Source organism: Populus trichocarpa, chromosome 14, assembly GCF_000002775.5.
Source record: "Populus trichocarpa isolate Nisqually-1 chromosome 14, P.trichocarpa_v4.1, whole genome shotgun sequence".
Taxonomy (NCBI): Eukaryota; Viridiplantae; Streptophyta; class Magnoliopsida; order Malpighiales; family Salicaceae; genus Populus; species Populus trichocarpa.
In genome coordinates, this window is record NC_037298.2 from 3510506 (window position 1) to 3533592 (window position 23087).

Here is a 23087-nt window from a genome sequence, read left to right on the forward strand (position 1 = left end):
GATATCCTTACCCAGTAGTGGTGTGTTGTTTTCTAAGTTTTAGGTTACGGCACGTTTACAACAACAAAAAGAAAATAAAAGATAAAGATGGACAGTGTCCATTTCTGCTGTGTCCTTGATAGAAATCAACGCATGATTTTTCATAGAAAGGTCACTTAACAATAAAACAGAGAGGTTAATTATTGATACGAATAACAGAGTGACGATTCCAGTATGAGAAATGGTGCAATTTTCATGAGAAAAGCTTGGACACGGACAAGGTAAGAATTTCAGCTTCAACAATTAAAGTGTCGTTCCTAACATAACCCTTGGAGACTTCATGGAGATCTCCCAGTGGCATGAACTCGCGGAAACCACGTCTAATGACTGGAGGAGGTTAACCAATGTGAAACTGCAACAAAATAATTTGTGAGAAACTTTAGTCAATAAGAAGTTCAATAACTAAAACTGGCAAAGATGGAAAACTTTTCATGCCTCTATGTTCACCAAGCAGCCATGGAGTTCACAAATACTGTAGCCATGAGTAATGTTAATTTTCCAAATATTTTTGGAGAAGTGATAAAAATATCTTAGACAACTGTGTTTTGTTAGGCATTTCCAGTACCATGTATGCATCTATCTGTTCTGTCCTTTCTTCATTGGGATTTTAAGAGTAGGGTGAACATGTTATATCTGGTCTTATGGGGTGGTTTAATTACTTGTTTCTTCAACATGTTTGTCATGGCGTTGGTCCAAAACTCGTAGCTTGTATTCTGCCCACACAGTTTTCTTTGGTGGAAGTTTATCACCATCAACTAGTTCCAGGAATACAGATAGTGAATCTCCCTTTGCTTCAGCATTTCCTTTGGGATAAACTTTTATTCTCCTGAAACGATGGGAAGAGCCAAAATTACAACAAAACTCAAGACTGGTTCTCGAATAGAAACGTTTGTGATTATAAGTCAGCATACCAACTTCTCCTTCCAGCAGTAAAGGCTTTGGATAAATATGAGCTCTTATCTAATTTAGAGAAATCTTTGATCTTCATGTTAGAGAACCATTTGCAGGTTTTTTAACCATAGAATGTAATTCCCATTTTCGAGTTGGTTTGATAACAAAAATCTCAGCTCCAAAAACACAGCAGTCCTTGACAGGGTATCCTTTAGAAGCATCATTGAATGTTTCAAGGGAAAGCAATTGATCGAAACCCCATTCGGTCTTCATCTCATGAAAACGTTTTACTGATCCATCCGATTCCACAAAACAGTAGTTCTCCATTTAAATTCAAGAATATAAAGACAAGAAAGTAAAAACATTTGCAGTGTTGTACATATTATTAGTAAGAGAATCCACCTTGGACAGTCAAATATTTGTTATTTATCTGATGAATTCGGCGTTGACCTCCCACCGACGAGGAAGATTGCTTGTTTTTTCTATTTCCAAGTAAAGGGAAACAAAGCCTTTCCCTTACCCCTTTTTGTTTCCTTTAGGGTAAAGACACAACCTCCTGGAAACAAGAAAAATGATCACTTGAGGAAGAGCCTAATTATCACTTGAGGAATCAGGTATTGGTCAAAGGAAGGTCGTACTTTTCGACTTTTGTCTTCAGAAGTAAGGAGAATGGCTCTATCTTAAGGGAGTAATGCATTGGAGGTATATCTCTTTTGGATCTTGTGACTCCTGGAAAAGAAAGGGAAATATTGATACGCCTGGGCTGGGCATCATCATTTTTATTTATTTTTTTAATTTTTTTTTTTGCCAGATTCAGTTTTTATTGATGCTATGCAAATCATATAGATAGATTCAACATTCTGGAGGCTGAAAATTCGGCTATGACTTGCATATCAGAATTACTTGTATATATTCAGCCACATAACTAATAACGATAGCATCGACTTTTGTAGGTCACGGTAAACAAAGGTGAGAAGCAACATATACAGGACAGGACTCACAACAGACTGAAAAAAGAGAGTTCCAAGATAAAAAGAAGAAGCATACCAGAGTCGCAGAACTTATGCTTGTTCTCCATTGCAGAATACGTAATGTGACTCCTGACCAAAGCGATCAATTAGACAGAGAGCCTGAGAACTATAAGGATGAGCAAACCAAATTGGTTATAGCATTACCTGGTCGACGGGTTAGATAAGGAATTTTGTAAGATGAAGTTGATACGATTTATAGTTGATTACTAGCAACTCAATCCTTTTCCCTCAAAAGATCTAACCTTAACCGGCAAGCATGGCATAGTGGTTGACGGGTGTGGATAAAAATTTTAATGACTATAATTTTGGTACAGGTTTCCATCTAAAAAAAAAGAAGAGTTTTGGATTTCTTTTGATACTTTTGTCAAAGAACCAATTTAATTCAAAAGACTAAGCTGTTAGGTGGAATTCCAAGATATGATTTTTATTATTCTCTAATACACCCCCTCAAGTGAAATCTTTTTGGGCTTGAAACTTGCACAGACCCACACTACCTTGTGCTTAATTTTTATCAAATAAATAGGGGTAGTGAAATTCAAACTCGTGATCACTTGGTTATCAAAACTCTGATACCATGTTAAAGAACCATGATCTCAACCCAATAACTTAAACTATTAGATAAGGTCTCAAAATATGATTTAATTATTCTCTAACACACTCTTTCAACTCAAAAGCTTAAATTGTTAGGTGAGGTCTCAAGATATGATTTATATTATTTTCTAACACACATCTTCAAGTGAAAACCCTAGACTTGAAAATTGTACAGACTCACATTACTTTGTACTTAATTTTTCTCAAATAAATATGGATATTAATGAGATTCGAACTCGTGACTGCTTAATCATCAAGACTCTGATACCATGTCAAAGAATCAATTCAACATAAATATTTAAACTGTTAAATAAAATTTTAAAATATAATTTATATTATTTTTTAATACAAGTAATTGCTCATTATCCTTCCACATGCGTGTCTGGTCACTTCTACCCATTGGAAAAGCTGGAGACCTTCCTTTTCATGAAAGCGACGTCCAGCCAGGACAACACTGTGAATCTCACTTCCAGAGGCTACATCTTCATAGCACTCATACAAGATGTCCATGCAGGGATAATACGAGGCACTGTAAGCAGTCTCGAATTCCTTTTTGCCTTCTGCAGACAAGGAATGGTAAACAGCCAGCATGCCCTTGGTTGATATGGTCCTTGATATGGTTCCAGTAATGCACTCAACAGTATTCTTGTAGGCCTCGTCTTCACTCATTCCATTTTCGGTGTACCGTCTAAACAAGGACTCCACAATTCCATGAACATTACCAAGCAAAATGCCCCTCTCCCCAAAGATATCACTTTTGTATTCCTGCCCTAGTGTAGTGGCAAATGTGAAAGGTGAACCAAGGGCAGCGGACCATCCCAAGGCAACGTCAGTGGCTCTACCATATCAACATCCTGGTGGACTGCGAAACTGGAATTAATTCCAGCACCATTGACCTCTTTGCCTTGAACAATATGGAGTCTCCTCACAGAAGGACCCATTCCCTTGGGGCACACAGCAATAACACTGATGTTCTTCGGAAAATCAAGTCCCGTTGACTGCAAATGCCCAAGAAGAAATCCATGGGAAAACCCAAGAATGCTGTTTGGCTTCATGTGGGAGAAGACTTTCTCATAGTTATCTGCCTGTGCAGCATCAGAAATCAGTAGCAATACTAGATCGCTGCCAGAATTAACGGTTTCCCATATATCACCTAAAGTCCCATTCTCTTTTGTAAGACCAGCACCCCGAGCTTCAGAAAAAGAACGAGAGCCCTTCCTCAGTCCAATCTTGACTTTAATATCAGACTTTGCTTCAGCAAGAGAATCCCTCAGATTATGAGGTTGAGCAGGACCCTGGGAACCCCAACCGATAACGCCAATCTGCTTAATCCCCTTAAATGCATCAGGCAGAAAGTGGAACAAATCCCTCCCTCCTCTTACAATGTACTCATCGTGACCAGCAAGAGAGACCTTCTCCTTCTTAAGCACAGAGGTCTCAAAATCAAGAGAGATCATGGGTTTCACGCTGGGAACCGACGAGACCATCTTGCACCCAAAACTCCAGCAGAGATGTTACCATTGCTGGCTTTGAGTGGTTTGAAGGTCTTAGAAGTGAGTGATGATGAAAACCCTAAATTGCCGTTACATAGCAACGATCTTGAAGATGCAGGTTTTAGGGTTTTTGAAGGGGTTGGAGTGGTGAGGGTATTGGAGAGGGATGTAGCCGCCGCCATGTGTTTTCAGTGAGAGAGTTGGAGAAGGGAAATGTGGAAGAGAGGAGCACGTGGAAGGTCTACCAGCTTTTCCAACGGGTGAAATTGATCAAATGTGGAAGGTTGGTGAGCGAGTCCGGGCTGCCCGGCCAGCTGGGGACTTCGGTCCATTGCATCCATTAATTCACTGCTGGTGTTTATCGGCATAAATGATAATGATGATTATGATATTATATATCTCATACAAATTTAATCTAAAAAATTAATTTAATTAAAATTTTAAAATATAATTTATATTATTCTCTTAATTTTTTTTTCCAGGAAAAAAAAAAGAAAACATTTTGGAGGCTAAAAACTCATCTATGATTAACGAGAACCCAGCGGCATGCATATCAAAATTCATGTTTGATAAGATCAACTTTTGTAGGTCATGCTATACAAAAGTGAAAAGCATCATATACATGACAGATCACTAACAATAGACTGAAAGAAAAGAGTTCCAAAATATGAATAAGAAGCATACTGTCACAGTGTCAAAAGTGCACGAGGTGCACGCTTCGGCAGGCTGGCCAAAACAAGGCCTAAGGGTGCTGGCAGTCATGCCATCAGTGGGAGAAATCGTCAGCGCAGATTTATGCGGCTGTAGGTTCGTCAAAGGGAAAATCGGCAGCGCAGATTGTTGACGAACATGGGCTGGACGAGGGACTGTCCAAGCCAAGCAGGAAAACTCGTCAGGGGGATAGGCTGACGAGAATTGGGGCTATCGCAGAATTCGGCAGCGTAGACAGGGACAGCCTGCACGCAGATGCGAATTCGGCAGCGCATTGGCAGCCTGCCCGCAGATGCGGATTCGGCAGCGCGCAGCAACTTGTGCAAGTCAGGGGCTCGACTTGGCACGATCTAAAACTTGGGCGAAGGACTGTCCAAGGCATGGGCTAAGAGCTCTAGGCGCTGGGACGCGCCAACGAAGGCACACTGCCTAGAATTCGGCAGCGATGGATCGCGGCAGCCTTGCATAGGCAGAGATGAATTCGGCAGGCAGCATGCAATGGTCTATGCGAGTCTTTGAGCTTGCGACTTGGCATGGACGTGGGGGCTTAGATGATGGACCTTCTAAGTCAGCAGCTGACACAGCAGAAGGTGGCAGCTGGGGCTGCCAAGTAGACAGCCAGGAAATGGGGGAAGTGGCAGCTTCATGGGAGGCAGAACGTGGGAGCATAACTGGGGTGCTGTCCGGGCCACTATGTCCTGAAAACATGGGATCATGGGTGAGAGGTAGTGCTCCACCATGTCCTGAAAACATGGGATCATGGGAGAGAGGTAGTGCTCCACTAGGTCCCGAAAATGGGGGATAATGGGGAGGAGCCTTTGCAGCTCCTTTGCTTGTCTATAAATACAAGATGTAGCTCTTGGTTGTGGGGAGAGCATTCGGGTGGGAATGTTCAGATGTAAGGGCATTCGGTTGGGATTGTCCAGCATGTAGGGGCATGCAAGAACATGTGTAGAACACTAGTTAGAGGTAGCTTGGTGTAGCATGTAATCTTTGTGCATAGCACACATACGGATTTGTGTATAGTTTCCTTTGTGTATGAGATTAATAAAGGTTGGGAAAGAGTTCCTGTAAAGCTTGTTGTGCACTATGATTCTTATCCTTGCTTGTGTATTCCGCTTGCTTAGTAATTAGGCAAACACGAGTGAGATTGGTGAGGGAAGGCTGAGTCTAGTGAGGGACTAGGCTGCCGCACGGGTTTATTCGCGTAGCGAAAAATACCCCCGTGACACATACCATGTCCTCTGGAGCTCATAGAATCGCAGTTCTCTTTCTCGTTCTCCATTTTTAAATAGATCAAGTTGTTGACAGTTTCTATAGTTGATTACTAGAAAGCAATTCGTTTAAGTGTTTCATCAATGATTGATTATAAGGGAGTGAATAGAGGACTAATGTCATAGATTATTGAGTTTCACACCAGGCAAGTATCCAGGTGCATTTCACCCGAAGAACATAGGAGAAAAAAGGATTAGATAGGGAAAGTCGACCGCTCAAAATGAACTGTCCAATCTTGTCCAAAATAAAAACAAGAAGCATACCAAGTCCGCTGGAGCTCATGAATCGCAGAACTTGTTCTCGTTCTCCATTGTAGAGTACGTACTGTGACTCGTGGCCACAGTGATCAATTTGACAGAGATCCTGAACCTAATTAAGGATGAGCAAACCACATGGGTGATTGCATGCATTACCTGATAGAGTTTACTTTTATAAAAACAGACAAGTCTAGACATCAGACATATAAAATGATCAACTTGAAAATTTTGATAGTTAAAGAAAGACCATAACTTAATCGTGATTAATTAACAGTTCATTTAAAGTCTTTGAGACAAGTTCACATGGCTATGGGACAATCAGAGAATAAGATGAACGAGTCCGAAACATTGACATCACATTCACAAATAAATGAAAGTCGTTCCACACAGTAGATGAGCAATAATGGATTAAACAGAGATTGTGAAGAGTTAGGTGAGGGATTTTGTTTGATAAGGTGTTGAAAGTAAACATAATTTTTTATTTTTCTGAAAAAAGAAAAGAAATTGTTCTATTAGTTGGGAACTAATTAATCAATTAAATTAAATGAATCAGTCAACCAGTTTAGAAAAATTCAACTGGTTAAGCTTACAAAATTACTTTTCCTTATTAGATTAAGTTATTTTTTAGTTAGTTTAATTAATTCTTAATTGTCTAGTAATTTAAACCTATAAACAATCTCATAATCAAAAACTTAGAATATAAATATAATAGAGAAAAAAGATGTATAAAAGAGTTTCAAACATTTTTTTTTGTTAATAAACTCATACCACAGTAATTTTCTTCCAATAGTTGATACATTCTATATTTGATTACTAGCGAGTCAATTTTATTAAGGTCTTCGATCGTCATTGATTGATTATAAGGTATTGGATAGATGATTAATGTCATAGAGTATTAAGTTTCACCCCAATAACTTGGAAGAAAAACAAATAAGATTTCACAGGAAAAGTTCAAATGTTTATATATACGACGTCTCAAAATTAACTGTGTGGCATCAACTCAAGTTCGGGAAATGATTTGTAAAAGGGTGTAAGTTGTTATGTAACTGTACCAGTACAAGTCAATTATTTTTATTAAAACAAGAGTGTTTTATTTATTTCTTTATTTACAAGATATTAATCTAGCCAGCTTCAGAACAAAATCTTCAAACTAAAATACTTCCAAGACTTTAAAGGCCTGGAGATATAGTTTTGAAACCCGATTCGATCATCGATCCGGTCTAGTGATCGGGTCACGAGTCAGATGGGTTGACCCGGGTTTACTTAGATCAATCCAAAAAAAATACCTATATAAAACATCTAATTAGTTACAAATCCTTGCACAGCCTCAATTATATATACTGGTAAAGCAGCAACGAGGCAGAAGATCGCAACAGTACCCCCCATCTACCATGCATGTTGCCCTTGGACTCCAAGGCTTGGAGGCTATCTACTTTGAAAGATTTCACAAACATGTCTTCTTTCAAATCTGAGGATTTCTAGCTAGCATCTTCAGTTGAATGTTTCAAATTACTATATATAATTATATAATACATGGGCTAGTACTAAGTTGTGTATCTTAAAGGGATAACTGGATAAGGAGCAGAGAGACGAAGAATTCAAGAGAGAGAGGAGCTTTCAAAGATTCCATTAATAGACTAAAAATAAGTGAATTAGCTAAATTATGATTACTAAACTGACTAACTGTGGTATCTGCATCAGCAATGGTGACCCAAGCAATTGGAGCAATTGCAGCAATTCTACATCAATGCATCAGTGCATCGTTCATCTCGTTGTTTTGGTCTTTTAGCCAAAACAACGTCGTGTAACCTTTTTATATATATATATATAAAGACCGGGTTTCAGCCGGGTTTACCCAGATCGGCCGGGTCCCGGGTCGACCGGGTTTCGCCGGGCCAACTCCCAGGCGAGTTTTTGCTTCGACCCGGACCGGTCCCATGCCCGGGTCGGCCGGGTCCCATGTCGACCCGCCGGGTCGGTCCGGGTCTCAAAACTATGCCCGGAAGTTTTACTTTTAATGAAAGGAGAGTCATTTGAGGAGAAATTTTATGGTATTCTATAAATAAAATAAAAAAGCATAATTAATGTATCTAACTCAAAGAAGATAGAAAGAAAATCAAGATGGATGACGTTCATTAATTACGTAATGTGGTGCATCTTCATTAGGAAGTTATAATGATGCTCTAGAATCCAGTATACTAGGAAACTTGCGTCTCGTTGTGTTTGGAACCCAAACGAAATTGAGCTTCCCGACCTTAAGACACGACCAACGAACTCAAAATTCTATGTTACAAGCAACCAACTAGGTGGTGATCCAGTTATAAGAATTTGAGATCAAAAGGTTTGCTTCCTCTGTGGTCTCAGGTTCGAGCCTTGTTGTTGCTCATATGATGGCCACTGGAGGCTTACATGGTCGTTAACTTCAGGACCCGTGGGATTAGTCGAGGTGCGCGCAAGCTGGCCCGGACAGCCACATTAAACTAAAAAAATTAAAAAAAATTCTAGGTTACAAGCAGCCTTCCAATCCAAGCACTCCACACACAAAAACTGTCTGATATTTCCCATCTAATGGCTGCGATGACATACATCTCTAGTCAGACTCTTGAATCTATATCTTTATCATGGTTATAAAATTAATTTGACTCAAAATCTAAATCATGGGTCAGGTTGATACAAGAAAATTGAACCGGTTTTTAATTTTAAAAAAAATACAAAATATCTAATTAGCTTGTTTGTTTATGCGTTTTGAGTTGTTTTGAGTTATGATTAAAATAAAAGGCAGTTAAAGTAATATTTTTAGTTTAAATTGTAATTTAAAATGCATAAAAATTAAACGCATAGGTAAACACATTTTATATTTTTATAAAAAAATAATCGGATTTTTTCACTAATCTAAGATGATTGTAAAGTCTAAAATCTTGTTTGGCATTGTAGTTTATTCATGTTTTTTTTTAAATAGTTTTAAATTAATTATTTTTTATGTTTTTGAATTATTTTAATGTTGTGATATCAAAAATAAATTTTAAAAAATTAAAAAATATATATTATTTTAATATATTTCAAAAATAACTTTAAAAAACCATATGTATTATACTATCCACGAAAGTTAAGTCTTACAATGAGACTTCACACGTGACCAAATACAAACACAACCATGTCAATGATAAAAACTAGTATATTTGTCCGCGTTCCACAGCGGGTCAATATCATTTTTTTTTCAAATTTATTAATAATTATATTAATAATATTAACAACAACAACACCAATAATAATAATTTTACCCTTCAAATCAAATTTATGGTTTTTTTCAATAATAATAATATTTTTAAAATTTTTTATTAATAATAATAAATATAATAATATCAATAATAATATTAAACATGCCCGACCCAAGTTTAAGTGGATATGATATGCTTTCAAATCAAATTTATAGTTTTTTTCGATAGTAATATTATTTTTTTCAAATATATTAATAATTATACTAATAATAAATATATTAAGTCTAATAATATTATTAAACATGTCTGACCCAAGTTTAAGTGGGTCTAGTATGCTTGTCAGACCCATGGTGGTTGGGTCTGGCCAACACACCAGACTCATGGATATTGGGTTTGACAAAAATATCAGATCCGCTTTCCTTTTCCTCTCTTTTATTTTTTTTCTACCCGCCTCAAAAATCACACTGACTATTCAAATAATTAAACTATTTCAATAAAAAAAATAAAAATAAAGATAAAAGAAACTTCTAATCCAAAGAATAAAATTTTATACCCTGAATAAATAGCTAATCAGTATATCCTACAGCCCAAAAAATCCAAACAAATTATTAAATCTTTAATTATTCTTTTAATATCAAATATATCCAATAAAAAAAATAATTACACCCTCAACAACATAATTATCTCAGTTTTGGACCTTTTGGTGAAGAATAAAAAGATAAAAGTTTTAGCTTTCTTCATAATTATCTTCCCGCGTGCCAACATTGCCATCCTATTCTAGAAAGGAAACACTAATTATAACGACTTCCCTCGCTCCCGGTCCTTTCTGGTTTCCCAAGTTCTTTCTTATAGTAGTCAGCATCAGCAACACATGGAGAGAGAAGTTAAAAAGCTCTGCGATTCGTAAGGAGAGAAGAAGAGGAAGTAGCAACGACTCTAGCGAGGGACCTTATAAATTCCCCTCTCTTTCGCTTAACTCTTTCCACTTTCTCTCTCTACCTGAAGTAAACGAAGCGACAACGTCCTCTTGCGTTTAACTGGTAATTTATAATTTATCTACAATCTTCTTTTCTTTTCTTTTCTTTTGATATGTTCTAGTTGGATATTTGTGTTGTGATAATCGATTCTGTCGTTTCGTGTCTCAATTTCTGATTTCCGATGCTGGAAAGTTAAAAAGTTGTTATTTTTTTTTGTTGTTGTTAGGTTTTGGTAATGGTTAGTTTTGGCTAATCGAGGCTAGATTGTTTGCATTCAGTAACAAAAGCAGTAATTTTGAATGCAGCACAATGAATTTCGAGCTAAAAAGGGGGTTAATTTTGTTAAGTTTTGGCTAACCGAGGCTAGATTGTTTGCATTCAGTAACAAAAGCAGCAATTTTGAGTGCAGCACAGCAAATTTCGAGCTAAAAAGAGGGTTTGTTTTTGTTAATTTTGTTAAGTTTTGGCTAATTGAGGGTTATTAATTTTGTGTATTGGTTAGAGAACTTTAAGTTAAGATGTCTAAAAGATATTGGTAACTGAAAGTGATTGGAGTGTACGAATGAAGTGCAAGGTTTATAGCGCATACATGTGTTTTTCTGCGTGTACGATTAAGTATCGCTAGTTGGTGAGGGCTTGGCCTTTATTTGTTTCTCCCTCGGAACATGAGTTTTTTTATGTTAGGCTAGAGTTTGATGATTTCATGTGTGGATGATTATTCTTGATGTCCTGACTTGACCTAGCTTTGGAACAGCATTGTTGAGGTGTTGTAATCATGTATGGGCGTAGTGTTCCGAGGATATGTAAAAACACCAAGTATTATGAGGTTCTTGGCGTGTCAAAAGGTGCAAGTCAAGATGAAATGAAGAGGGCTTATAGGAAAGCTGCCATAAAGAATCATCCTGATAAAGGTGGAGATCCTGAATAGGTAGTTTATTAAAAACCGCTTTATTTGAGTTGTGTAAGGAGTATGTGATGCCCATTCGGCTCTGAACCATATTTGAGTTGTGCCTGGTAGCCAAGTGCTAGAGGCACTCACATCTGCATCTGGCCGAGGCAAGGGTGCATTGGAGTCATGACTTGTCAATCACATCATGATGATTCTAAATGAATAGTTGCTGTCATGGTTTTTCAGTTCTTTCTTTTTAAACTTCTGGGTGCTTGTTTGCTATGGTGGTGGATGCTATTTACTTTTAGGAAGTCATAACTTTTGTTTCGTATTATCACTAAAACTAGGTTGCAAAAATATCGATTTCACTTTAGGAAAGTCTGAATGTCTACGATCCATGTAGAAATATGTGACATGTAAAGATTAAAAATTTGGTTGAAGACCATGCATGGATCTCTGGGTGTTGAATTTCCTTCATCATCAAGATAAAAACACAGTGCTAACAAGTTTGCAATGGTTTGTGTTTTGTTACAATCATCTATTTATCAACTTCTAGTGCTATTGTTGCAAAATCTGAAAGAAAAGGTGTTCATTAGCATAGTGTGATTGATCTAGTTTGTTTATGTGTGCCTTCTGACGCTCATCTATTGATAATTTTTTACCGGTTCAAGGAGTTATCTCAAGCTTATGAAGTCCTTAGTGATCCAGATAAAAGAGAAATTTATGATCAATATGGGGTAGATGCATTTAAGGAGGGAATGGGAGGAGGTGGTGGTGGTCATAGTCCATTTGATCTTTTTAAATCATTTTTTAGCAGAGGTGGTTTTGGCGGTGAGGCTGAGAGACTCCTTGATGCATTTTGCTTTTTATTGACTAATTTTCTTAGATAAAGGTTCTCAAGTATCTGTATTTTTCAGGTGGTGGCAGCTCAATAGGAAGAAGGCTGAAGCAAGGTGAAGATAGAGTGCACTCTCTGAGGGTTTCCTTAGAGGACTCGTACAATGGAACATCCATGAAACTCTCTAGAAACATTTTGTGTGCCAAATGTAAAGGGTATGTTCTTTTACCTTAACTTTATTAGTTCACTTGAAAGTTGTTTTTGCCTGTGTGGCCCTCACCAGTTCTCTTTTAATAGTTTGCGAGTTGCAGTTTCATTGATGAGATTGTTTGTATTTTTCTTCATACCTCACCACCCTGTTTTTTTTTTTTTTTTTTTTTTTTTATACCAGCCTGGGTTTGTTTTAAACCTTTTTGTCTAGTGTGTAGGTTGATGGACTTTTGTTTTTATATGTATGCTAATATTTCAGGAAAGGTTCAAAGAGTGGAGCCTCTGGTACATGTCATGGCTGCCAAGATTCCGGAATGAAAGTTCCAATTCAACAGATCGGATTGGGCATGGTCCAACAAATGCAGCAGCATGTGTGCCCTGAATGCAGAGGTTCAGGTTATTAACTGAAACAGATTTCTTCCCCTTTCTTCATTTTTGCTCTATTTCCATTCTGAAATGCATCTATCATGGTTGCAGGTGAGCTCATTAGTGAGAAGGATAAATGCCCCCTATGCAGAGGGAACAAGGTGACACAAGAAAAGATGGTGCGGGGGGGGGGGGGGGGGGGGGGGGGTACCATAGGATGCCCTTGGACAAGATTTTAGTTTTTAAGAGTTCCCAAGAACCAGCATTCTTGAGGTTTTTGTTTTCTGTTCCTGCTAACTGGTGCAAGAATTGGCACATTTTATTATCAATTTTCTGAATGCCCACATTGATGTGGTTACGACCCTTCAGAATCAATTTTGCGAATGCATTTGAAGATAGTGGGTTGATCTGCAATTTAATTCTTGCCATTAGACTTTAATATAAATTTTAGTTCTATGTTGTTCCAATAATGTCAATAGTTTAACAGAATTTTCTCTTATGCAATTGCATTAAACAAAATCTTGTTTTTCATCATGTCATTTGCAGCCTGACTCAATTACAAGGGGATGTTGTTGCTGTACTGCAATTGAAAGAGCACCCCAATTTTGAACGGAAATTGGATGATCTCTATGTGAAACGCACTATCAATTTAACAGAGGCTCTTTGTGGGTATCAGTTTTCCCTTACTCATCTTGATGGTCGGCAGCTTCTTATCAAATCAAATCCTGGCAAGATCATAAAACCTGGTGTTACTTGTAAATTTATTCTTTGAATTTCATTCTTAGCTCCTCACTCTTGATCGCTTGACATCCTTCTGAATTCAGGTCAGTACAAAGCAATTAATGATGAAGGAATGCCACATTATATCAGGCCCTTCATGAAGGGCAAGCCTTATTTCCGTTTTAATGTGGAGTTCGCTGACTCTGGGAGTCTATCCCCCCTCAGCAGTGCGAAGAGACAATTATGCATGATGTCAATTTGGAGGAGGAGAAAAGGCAGCACCAGCAGCAGGAGGCATATGATGAGGATGAAGAACCATCCACGTCCTGAGTGCAGTGTACCCAACAGGAAGCCATATATCACAGTTTGTCTATCAAGCTGAATCCTGCAATGATGGGTTAGCATCGATTTATAATCTGTAGTGTGAAGACATAATTTGTTCTACATATTCGTCTTCTCAAGTTAATTATATTCGATTTATAATCTGTAGTGTTTCTAGTTAGATTCTTTACCCTCACTTTATGTTGCGTATTTATGGTTTGTGTTATCTATCTCGGTTAGTCTCATGTTTTTGACAATAAAATTAAGATGTACCAATATTCATAATAGACATAAAAAGATTCATAGATGTTTTATTGCGTGTACTATCCCAAAATTTTGGCTCATCATAATTATCATCATCTTGCCCAATCAAAACATGTGCTATGCAGTTGCGGAGTTGCAACTTATTTGTGTTCAAGAGAGTGAGTTCTGGATATCTTCCCCCCAAATAATAAAGTGTTAGCTTGTTTTTGTTATGTCTGGAAATGAATTTGTGAGACCAACTAGCTAAAGACTGGTGGGATCTTCTCTAAATTCTGTTTTCTTAGTTCATTTTATCTTGGCATGCATGCCAGTGCGGAGAGAGGAGCACTCCCGGTTGATCTTTTCGTATATCTGTTTTCCTGGCTTCGTCATTTTGGTCCTGTTGTCAAGATATTTCACTGATCTTCACTATTATTTAAATTGCCTAAAACCTGCTTCTAAGGGATTTTCCATCATCTCGCGGCATGTTTGCTTCCTTCAATTGTTCATGATACGCATCTACTTTGAAGGCATAAACTGCTGTAAAGTCTCGAGTCACAGCCCTAAGCTAACAAGTAGTTTTGTTGCCTGTATTTGCTTTCTGATATTTCGCAGGAAGGAAGGATGCGAGGAAACATTTATATCATGTTTACTTGTGGAATATTTTTCAGTTTTGAAGAAAACAATTTCTAGTAAATCGAAAATTATAGAGAATACATCAAGTAGTTTAAAATGAGATCATGCTTAGCTAGCCTACCTGATGGGATCACCAACGCCCGAGCCAAATAGCAGCCACCTTGTAAAAATGCGTTCATTCACTTAACTCAAAGGACGTAAATGAAGAAACAAAGATGGATCCTATTTTACAAGAAATAAGAAAGTTTTGTATCCAAAGATTGGGAAGTTCACTGCACGAAGGCAGCTGCTGTGCGAATTGGCTAGCTAATTATAGTCATTGTTTGGAGCTAGGAGCTCACCCTTTTAGCAACTTTCCAGAGGGCATTTTCTTCTTTGATTTTTGCTGATATGGTGTGGATATCCTTACCCAGTAGTGGTGTGTTGTTTTCTAAGTTCTAGGTTACGGCACGTTTACTACAACAAAAAGAAAAGAAAAGATAAAGATGGACAGTGTCCATTTCTGCTGTGTCCTTGATAGAAATCAACGCATGATTTTTCATAGAAAGGTCACTTAACAATAAAACAGCGAGGTTAATTATTGATACGAATAACAGAGTGACGATTTCAGTATGAGAAATCGTGCAATTTTCATGAGAAAAGCTTGGACACGGACAGGGTAAGAATTTCAGCTTCAACAATTAAAGTGTCATTCTTAACATAGCCCTTGGAGACATCACGGAGATCTCCCAGTGGCATGAACTTGGGGAAACCACGTGTATGACTGGAGGAGGTAAACCAACGTGACACTGCAAGAAAAAAAAATTAGAAACTTTAGTCAATAAGAAGTTCAATAACTAAAACTGGCAAAGACGGAAAACTTTTCATGCCTGTAAGCAACCGTAGAGAACACAACTACTGTAGGCAGCATGAGTAATGTTAATTTTCCAAATATTTTTCTCGACGTTACTTCTTATAAAAAAATCTCATGCATTCAAGTATATCTAACAAAAAACCTATATGGTTACTTTTTTCTTCGACATGTTTGCCATGGCGTTGGTCCAAAACTCGTAGCTTGTATTCTGCCCACACAGTTTTCTTTGGAGGAAGTTTGCCACCACCAACTAGTTCCAGGAATACAGATAGTGAATTTCCCTTTCCATCACCATATCCTTCGGGACTAACGTCTATTCTCCTGAAAGAATTTGGAGAGCCAAAATTAACGTCAAAACTCAAGAAAGGTTCTGAAATAGAAACGTTTGTGATTACAAGGCAGCATACCAACTTCTGCCTCCGGCAGTAAAGGCTTTGGAATATGACATCCTATCTAATTTAGAGAAAGCTCTGATCTTCCATGTTAAAGAACCATTTGCAGGTTTTTTAACCATAGAAAGTAATTCCCCTTTTCCAGTTGGTTTGATAACAAAAATCTCAGCTCCAAAAACACAGCCGTCATTGAAAAGATATCCTTTAGAAGCATCATTGAATGTTTCAAGGGAAAGCAATTGATCAAAACCCCATTCGGTCTTCATCTCATGAAAACGTTTTACTGATGCATCCGATTCTACAAAACAGTGGTTCTCCATTTAAATTCAAGAACATAAAGACAAGAAAGTAAAAACATTTGCAGCGTTGCACATATTATTAGTAAAAGAATCCACCTCGGACAGTCAGATATTTGTCATTTATATGATCACGCACAAACAATTTGAATTCGGTGGTGACCTCCCACCGATGACGAAGATTGCTTGTATTTTCTATTTGCAGGTAAAGGGAAACAAAGCCTTTCCCTATTCCTTTAGTGTTTCCATTTGGGTAAAGACACAACCTCCTGGAAACAAGAAAAATTAATTATCAGTTGATGAATAGCCTACTTTGTTAAATAATACATTTGTTTTTGTTTTATTTATTAAAAGTAGAATAGTATTTTCAGTATATAATCTCTTTATATTTAGGTTAACACTTCAGAATAAACAGATTAAAGAGAATTCTAGTCTCCTTCTCTTTTATGTTAGTTTTTAATTTATGTTAATCTTAATTAATGATTATCTTTCAACTGGACATTTATTTTGCACATACAGAATCAAGTATTAGTCAAAGGAAGGTGGGGAGGATCAACAAACCATTTGTAGCCTCCGGCCTCAAAAACATCAGATTCATACTTTTCGACTTTTGTCTTCAGAAGTAAGGAGAACGACTCTATCTTAAAGGAGTAATGCATTGGAGGTAGATCTCTCTTGGATCTTGTTACTCCTGAAAAAGAAAAGGAAACATTTTGGAGGCTGAAAACTCATCTATGATTAACGAGAAACCAGCGGCATGCATATCAGAATTCTTGTATGATAGGATCAACTTTTGAAGGTCATGCTATACAAAAGTGAAAAGCATCATATACATGACAGATCACTAACAGCAGACTGAAAGAAAAGAGTTCCCAAATATGAATAAGAAGCATACCATGTCCTCCGGGGCTCATTGAATCGCACTTCTCTTTCTTGTTCTCCTTTGCAGACTCGTGGCCAAAGTGGTCAATTCGACAGGGAGTCTGAACCTAAGGATGAGCAAACTAAATTGGTGATAGCATTAGCTGATAGAGTTTACTCATATATATAGTCAATTAGTGGCTTGAAAATTTTGACAGTTAAAAAGACCATAACTTAGTCGTGATTAATTAACAAGTCATTTTATATTTCTTTCTTATATTTCACTTTTATAAAGAATCACTTTATACCATATAAAAAGATAAGCACGGAAAGAGCCAAGACCGGCCCATTTGGAGAACCTAATAGATAAGCTCAAGTTAGACTATTGCCTATTGACCTCAGTCAACTGAAGTATACTGTAGCATCGATTGTAAATTTCTAACCTCCTTCCCTTTTTTCTCCCGATCCAAGAAAACGCAGGGCAATTTCTTCGACGGCCAGTACACAAAAAGACAAATTTATTCCACAATTTTACCAATGGAATTTTGCCGTCCACTTAAAATTATCACTTCATCCCATCAATAATTTAAACGCCGATGTTATTACTAGAATAGCCTCAATATTTGTAAATCTGAAAAACAATAAAATTAAAACAGTAATAATTAGTTGTTCACGCATTCCTTTTTTTTTTGGAAAGATAAGCTTAAGTTAGACTATTGTCCATTGACCTCCAGTCAACTGAAGTATACTGTTGCATCGATTGTAAATTTCTAACCTCCTCCCCTTTTTTCTCCCGATCCAAGTAAACGCAGTGGACGGCCAGTACACAAAAAGACAAATGTTTTCCAAACCACTGTAATATTTAACAGTTTTACCAATAAAATTTTTCCGTCCTTATAAAATTATCACTCTATCTCATCGATGATTTAAATACTGATATTATTATTAGGGCGGTCTCAATATTTCTGAATCTGAAAATCTATAAAATTAAAACAATATTAATTAATTGTTCACAAATTACGTTTAAAGAAAAAAAAACTCAAATCAATACAAACTTCGAAACAAACTTACATTGAAAGGTCGTCCTTCCAATGTGCCTCGTACTTGCGGGTGAATTGATCCCGCTGTGAAGGGACACCGCCTCTACATTGTGGAACCGCACTGGAAGAGGTAGCGTCGTGAGTCGTTGCAGGTGCCTCTTCTTGGTCGGCACCTAATGACACGTCATCATCGCTTCTAGAAGAACTAGCTCTGACCATGAGCTCATGACGTGATGTTGATTTTGTTCTATGCATCTACACAAATTTGATGAATAATTACACAATCAAATATGTTTTTTTAAAAAAAAAACGACAGCACCTCTCCTATACTGGAGACTACCCAAATTAATCAAACCTACAAATATTGACAAGATATATGCCACAAACCGGTTGATTTTATTTTATTTATACCAAAAATAATTTATTCTTGTATATTCAACTTCCATCTATATAAATTTAACAATAACAATTAAATTCAATAAAACAATCAAACACTCTATTATGCAATATATACAATAAAATTGAGATAAAACAATTAACATTTATTATATATTCAATTAACATTTATATGGAAAATTTAAAAATAATCCATTAAAATTCAACAAAACAATCAATCATTATTGCAATAAAAACAATAAAATAGGCAAGTTAAAAAAACAAAACTACAGACTTTAGGAATGAAAAATGCTTACTTTAATAGTGCATTTATTTTTAGACTTTATCTACGTACAATACAAAAAAAATAAAAATATACTGTTAATAAACCGAAAAAAAGATGAAAAATAGAAAATCATAACAAGTGAGGAGAATCACAATACATACCTTTTAAACTTTGAAGATCAAGATAGAATGAGAAATTGAAGCACAATCACTTGAATTGAGAGGAAAAAACAAGAAGTGATTGAAGAAAATTGAACAAAAGGAAAAAATGAATTGAAGGGGCTCTCGTTGGGATTTATATTGTGTTTTGACTGATGGACTATTAAATAATATTGTTTCTAATTAATCAATCGGTGATTCCCTTAGTGAATCCACCTTGAAATTTTCATTTCGCTCTAAAATTTTCAAAAAACCCTTTGGAATTTTCGCAATCCGTTAATAATTCCCCCGCTAATGTGAAATAGTACACACGATCAGAGATGCATTAATTACCCACGCTTTAAAATTCACATTCCATTTGTAATTCCCTTGGTAACCTGCAACTAACACAAAGGACTTTAATTGACATCACCGGCTTGGGAGGTGAACAGTTCCAATTGCCTCTGGATAGCATCGACGGATAAAAAACCGTCGGTGTTTCCATTGGTGATGTGTGAACATTTCCTGTCGCCTTTGTAAAACACCGACAAACAAGAAACTGTGGGTGTTTATTATAGAATGTATATATCTGAATAGGAAATTAATGTAGGATTATTCTAATGTTGTAATCCCTACAGTTACTGTCGTGTTCTGCCACATATATATGAATAGGAAAGGTTGGCTAAGGCACAACCTAAGCCATTCTATTATTCTCAACTTGGTATCAGAGCCCTAAACAAATTAAAACACTTTCTCTTCTCTCTGCTATGGACTTCTCATCCCAGCCGCAAGCTGCCTCCCTCCCTGCAGCACCAGCGGTGCCGGTTTCCTCTTCTACCGCAGCCCCTGCCTCCTCCAACTCCTATGTTCTGTCGTGGCCACAGCCTACAGATGGGGGCCACGCCCCTCTTCAACCCAACCAATTCTCCTCTGCTACAACCTTCATCTTCTGCTGCTGCTACTGCAGATTCTGTCGCCAACATTGTCTCCCTCTCCCACACTCACCAAGTCATCTCTCTCAAGTTAACAAACACCAATTATCTATATTGGCGAATGCAGATGAAGCCGTATCTCCTAGGTCAAGGAGTTTTCGGCTTTGTTGATGGTTCAAACTCTTGTCCCTCTCCACATGTTCTTACTGTTGGTGGTACCTCTCTTCAGGTAAATCAGTTCTTTCTTCGGTGGAAACAACAGGACCAACTCATTCTAAGTGCTTTGGTTTCTTCTCTATCCGTGGAAGTTCTCCATCTTGTTGTTTACTGCCAAACTTCAAGTTCTGTTTGGCGCCCACTTGAGCAAGCTCCAGCTTCCATATCCCATTCGCGTATTATGCAACTTCATGGCTCCCTTTAAGCTCTTCGACAAGGTGATGAGTCGATAACTCAGTTTATGCAAAAGGCTAAGGTGTTATTTGATGAATTAACTACTGCTGGTCGACCGGTATCGCTAGAGGATTTCAACTTATATGTGTTTCGTGGCCTTCGAAGAGAGTTTAAGGACTTAGTAACAAGTCTTGTGACCAAAACAAAGCTTCTCTCGTATGCTGATCTTCATAGCCATCTTCTAACACATGAATTCCTTCACAAAACACCCCTTTCATCCATAGGGTCTACTGTCATCAATACACCTCTGCTGCCCACGCCCAACACCCCTCCTACAGTTTTCTTTTCTCACCGCCAGTCTCCTGGCAATTTTGCACGTATAGAATCAAGTATTAGTCATAGGAAGGTGGTGAGAATCAACAAACCATTTGTGGCCTCCAGCTTCAAAAACATCAGATTCATACTTTTCGACTTTTGTCTTCAGAAGTAAGGAGAATGACTCTATCTTAAAGGAGTAATGCATTGGAGGTAGATCTCTTTCGGATCTTTTGACTCCTGAAAAAGAAAAGGAAACAATTTGGAGGCTGAAAACACATCTATGATTAACGAGAAACCAGCGGCATGCATATCAGAATTCTTGTATGATAGGATCAACTTTTGTAGGTCATGATATACAAAAGTGAAAAGCATCATATACATGACAGATCACTAACAACAAACCGAAAGAAAAGAGTTCCAAAATATGAATAAGAAGCATACCACGTCCTCCGGAGCTCATAGAAACGCAGTTCTCTTTCTTGTTCTCCATTGCAGAATACGTAATGTGACTCATGGCCAAAGGGATCAATTAGACAGAAAGCCTGAACCTAAGGATGAACAAACTAAATTGGTGATAACATTGCCTGATAGAGTTTACTTATATAGAAAATTGACAGATGTAGACATTAGACTAATAAAATGATCAACTTGAAAATTTTGACAGTTAAAAAAGACCATAGCTTAAACATTGATTAATTAACAAGTCATTTTAAGGTCCAGTTGAAACAAGTTCACATGGCTATAGGGATTAATTAACAAGTAATTTTAAAGTCAGCCTGAGCCAAGTTCACAGGGCTATAGGATAATCAGAGAATAAAATGAAAGGGTCTGAAACATTGACAAATAAATAAAATTCGTTTCACAAAGCAGATGAACAATAATCGATTAAACAAAGATTTTGAAGAGCTGGAAGGAATAGAGAACTTGATCTATTTTTTAAATAGATCAAGTTGTTGGCAGGTTCTATAGTTGATTACTAGCAAGTCGATTCGTTTAAGTGCTTCATCGATGATTGATTATAAGGGAGTGAATAGAGGACTAATGTCATAGATTATTAAGTTTCACACCAGGCAAGTATCCAAGCGCATTTCACCCGAAGAACATAGGAGAAAAAAGGATTAGATAGGGAAAGTCGACCGCTCAAAATGAACTGTCCAATCTTGTCCAAAATAAAAACAAGAAGCATACCAAGTCCGCTGGAGCTCATAGAATCGCAGAACTTGTTCTTGTTCTCCATTGTAGAATACGTACTGTGACTCGTGGCCAAAGTGATCAATTAGACAGAGATCCTGAACCTAAGGATGAGCAAACCACATGGGTGATTGCATGCATTACCTGATAGAGTTTACTTTTATAAAAACAGACAAGTCTAGACATCAGACATATAAAATGATCAACTTGAAAATTTTGATAGTTAAAGAAAGACCATAACTTAATCGTGATTAATTAACAGTTCATTTAAAGTCTTTAATTGAGACAAGTTCACATGGCTATGGGACAATCAGAGAATAAGATGAACGAGTCCGAAACTTCGACATCACATTCACAAATAAATGAAAGTCGTTCCACACAGTAGATGAACAATAATGAATTAAACAGGGATTGTGAAGAGTTAGGTGAGGGATTTTGTTTGATCTTGAAAGTAAATATGATTTTTTATTTTTCTAAAAAACAGAGAAATTATTCTACTAGTTGGGAATTAATTGATCGATTGAATTAAATGAATTAGTCAACAATGATGTCGTTCCACACAGTAGATGAACAATAATGGATGAAACAGAGATTGTGAAGAGTTAGGTGATGGATTTTGTTTGATCATGTTGATGTTGAAAGTAAACATAATTTTTTATTTTTCTGGAAAAAAAAAGAGAAATTGTTCTACTAGTTGGGAATTAATTAACCGGTTGAATTAAATAAATTAGTCAACTAATTCAGAAACCATCGACTAATTAAATCTGTAAAATTACTTTGCCTATTTAAAATAGGTTTTTTCTTAGTTAGTTTAATTCATTAATTGTCTAATATTTTAAATTTATAAATAGACTTGTAATTAGAAATATAGAGTATATGTATAATAAAGAGAAAATATGTATAGAAAAGAGAAATACTTAATAAAACATTCCTTCCTCTCAAATATTCTTTTTGTTTTTTTAAATTTTTTTTCCATAAATTACTACCACACTAATTTTCTTCCAAGGCTTGATTTAAATGCCTGGAGATTTTACTTTTAATGAATGAAAGGAGAGTCATTTAAGGATAAATTTTATGGTATTCTATAAATAAAATAAAAAAGCATAATTAATGTATCTAACTCAAAGAAGATAGAAAGAAAATCAAGATGGATGCCGTTCATTACATAATGTGGTGCATCTTCATTAGGGATTAATGTATGCTCTAAAATCCAGTATACCGGGAACTGGCGTCTCGTTGTGTTTGGAACCCAAACGAAATTAGCTTGTTTGTTTATGTTTATTTATGCGTTTTGAGTTATGGTTAAAATA

The 23087-nt window shown here is 36.8% G+C and overlaps 3 protein-coding genes and 1 pseudogene across 13 annotated transcripts; 1 reads left to right on the plus strand and 3 right to left on the minus strand.

The window, feature by feature from the left end:
• Positions 1–79: 79 nt before the first annotated feature.
• On the minus strand, positions 80–21870 carry LOC18105139 (MATH domain and coiled-coil domain-containing protein At2g05420). 5 transcript variants are annotated; one of them, XR_008057250.1, is made up of 8 exons: positions 21076–21115; positions 17143–17190; positions 16809–16938; positions 16347–16516; positions 15967–16249; positions 15714–15880; positions 15279–15494; positions 80–174 (listed from the first exon to the last, which is right to left on the minus strand). XR_008057250.1 is itself a non-coding variant. In XM_052446870.1 (8 exons), exons 3-8 carry the CDS (start codon positions 17159–17161, stop codon positions 15337–15339), a joined length of 927 nt encoding a protein of 308 aa, XP_052302830.1. In that variant the 5' UTR covers positions 17162–17190; positions 21076–21091; positions 21855–21870; the 3' UTR covers positions 15220–15336. The 5 variants fall into 5 exon arrangements, 4 of the variants coding, with proteins under 4 accessions (XP_052302830.1, XP_052302828.1, XP_052302831.1 ...); XM_052446870.1 differs by lacking the exon at positions 80–174 and adding an exon at positions 21855–21870 and having other exon boundaries at positions 15220–15494; positions 21076–21091; XM_052446868.1 differs by lacking the exon at positions 80–174 and having other exon boundaries at positions 15220–15494.
• On the minus strand, positions 116–1260 carry LOC112324079 (MATH domain and coiled-coil domain-containing protein At2g05420). The gene is made up of 3 exons (XM_024584966.2): positions 951–1260; positions 699–865; positions 116–391 (listed from the first exon to the last, which is right to left on the minus strand). The coding sequence occupies exons 1-3, from the start codon at positions 1025–1027 to the stop codon at positions 360–362; spliced, it is 276 nt and encodes a 91-aa protein (XP_024440734.1). The 5' UTR covers positions 1028–1260; the 3' UTR covers positions 116–359.
• Positions 1992–4262, minus strand: LOC112324114 (ketol-acid reductoisomerase, chloroplastic-like; annotated as a pseudogene).
• LOC18105138 (dnaJ protein homolog ANJ1) lies at positions 10249–14139 on the plus strand. Of its 7 annotated transcripts, none has more exons than XM_052446872.1 (7): positions 10249–10546; positions 11238–11394; positions 12290–12425; positions 12680–12816; positions 12911–12947; positions 13333–13514; positions 13611–14139. In XM_052446872.1, the coding sequence occupies exons 2-7, from the start codon at positions 11259–11261 to the stop codon at positions 13886–13888; spliced, it is 906 nt and encodes a 301-aa protein (XP_052302832.1). In that variant the 5' UTR covers positions 10249–10546; positions 11238–11258; the 3' UTR covers positions 13889–14139. The 7 variants fall into 7 exon arrangements, with proteins under 7 accessions (XP_052302832.1, XP_052302833.1, XP_052302835.1 ...); XM_052446873.1 differs by having other exon boundaries at positions 12680–12810; XM_052446875.1 differs by lacking the exon at positions 11238–11394 and adding an exon at positions 12044–12203 and having other exon boundaries at positions 10251–10546.
• Positions 21871–23087: the final 1217 nt, after the last annotated feature.

Coding starts and splice junctions, on each gene's coding strand:
- LOC18105139 (XM_052446869.1), bottom strand. CDS start 21,100: ATGAGTCACATTACGTATTCTGCAATGGAGAACAAGAAAGAGAACTGC. Junction 20,824..21,027: donor TATGAGCTCCGGAGGACGTG/GTATGCTTCTTA, acceptor TTTCTTTTTCAG/GAGTCAAAAGATCCGAAAGA. Junction 15,881..15,966: donor ACTGCCGGAGGCAGAAGTTG/GTATGCTGCCTT, acceptor AAATTCTTTCAG/GAGAATAGACGTTAGTCCCG.
- LOC18105138 (XM_052446872.1), top strand. CDS start 11,259: ATGTATGGGCGTAGTGTTCCGAGGATATGTAAAAACACCAAGTATTAT. Junction 12,426..12,679: donor TTGTGTGCCAAATGTAAAGG/GTATGTTCTTTT, acceptor CTAATATTTCAG/GAAAGGTTCAAAGAGTGGAG. Junction 13,515..13,610: donor TCTTATCAAATCAAATCCTG/GCAAGATCATAA, acceptor TTCTGAATTCAG/GTCAGTACAAAGCAATTAAT.
- LOC112324079 (XM_024584966.2), bottom strand. CDS start 1,027: ATGAAGATCAAAGATTTCTCTAAATTAGATAAGAGCTCATATTTATCC. Junction 866..950: donor ACTGCTGGAAGGAGAAGTTG/GTATGCTGACTT, acceptor CCATCGTTTCAG/GAGAATAAAAGTTTATCCCA. Junction 392..698: donor CAAACATGTTGAAGAAACAA/GTAATTAAACCA, acceptor ATTTTGTTGCAG/TTTCACATTGGTTAACCTCC.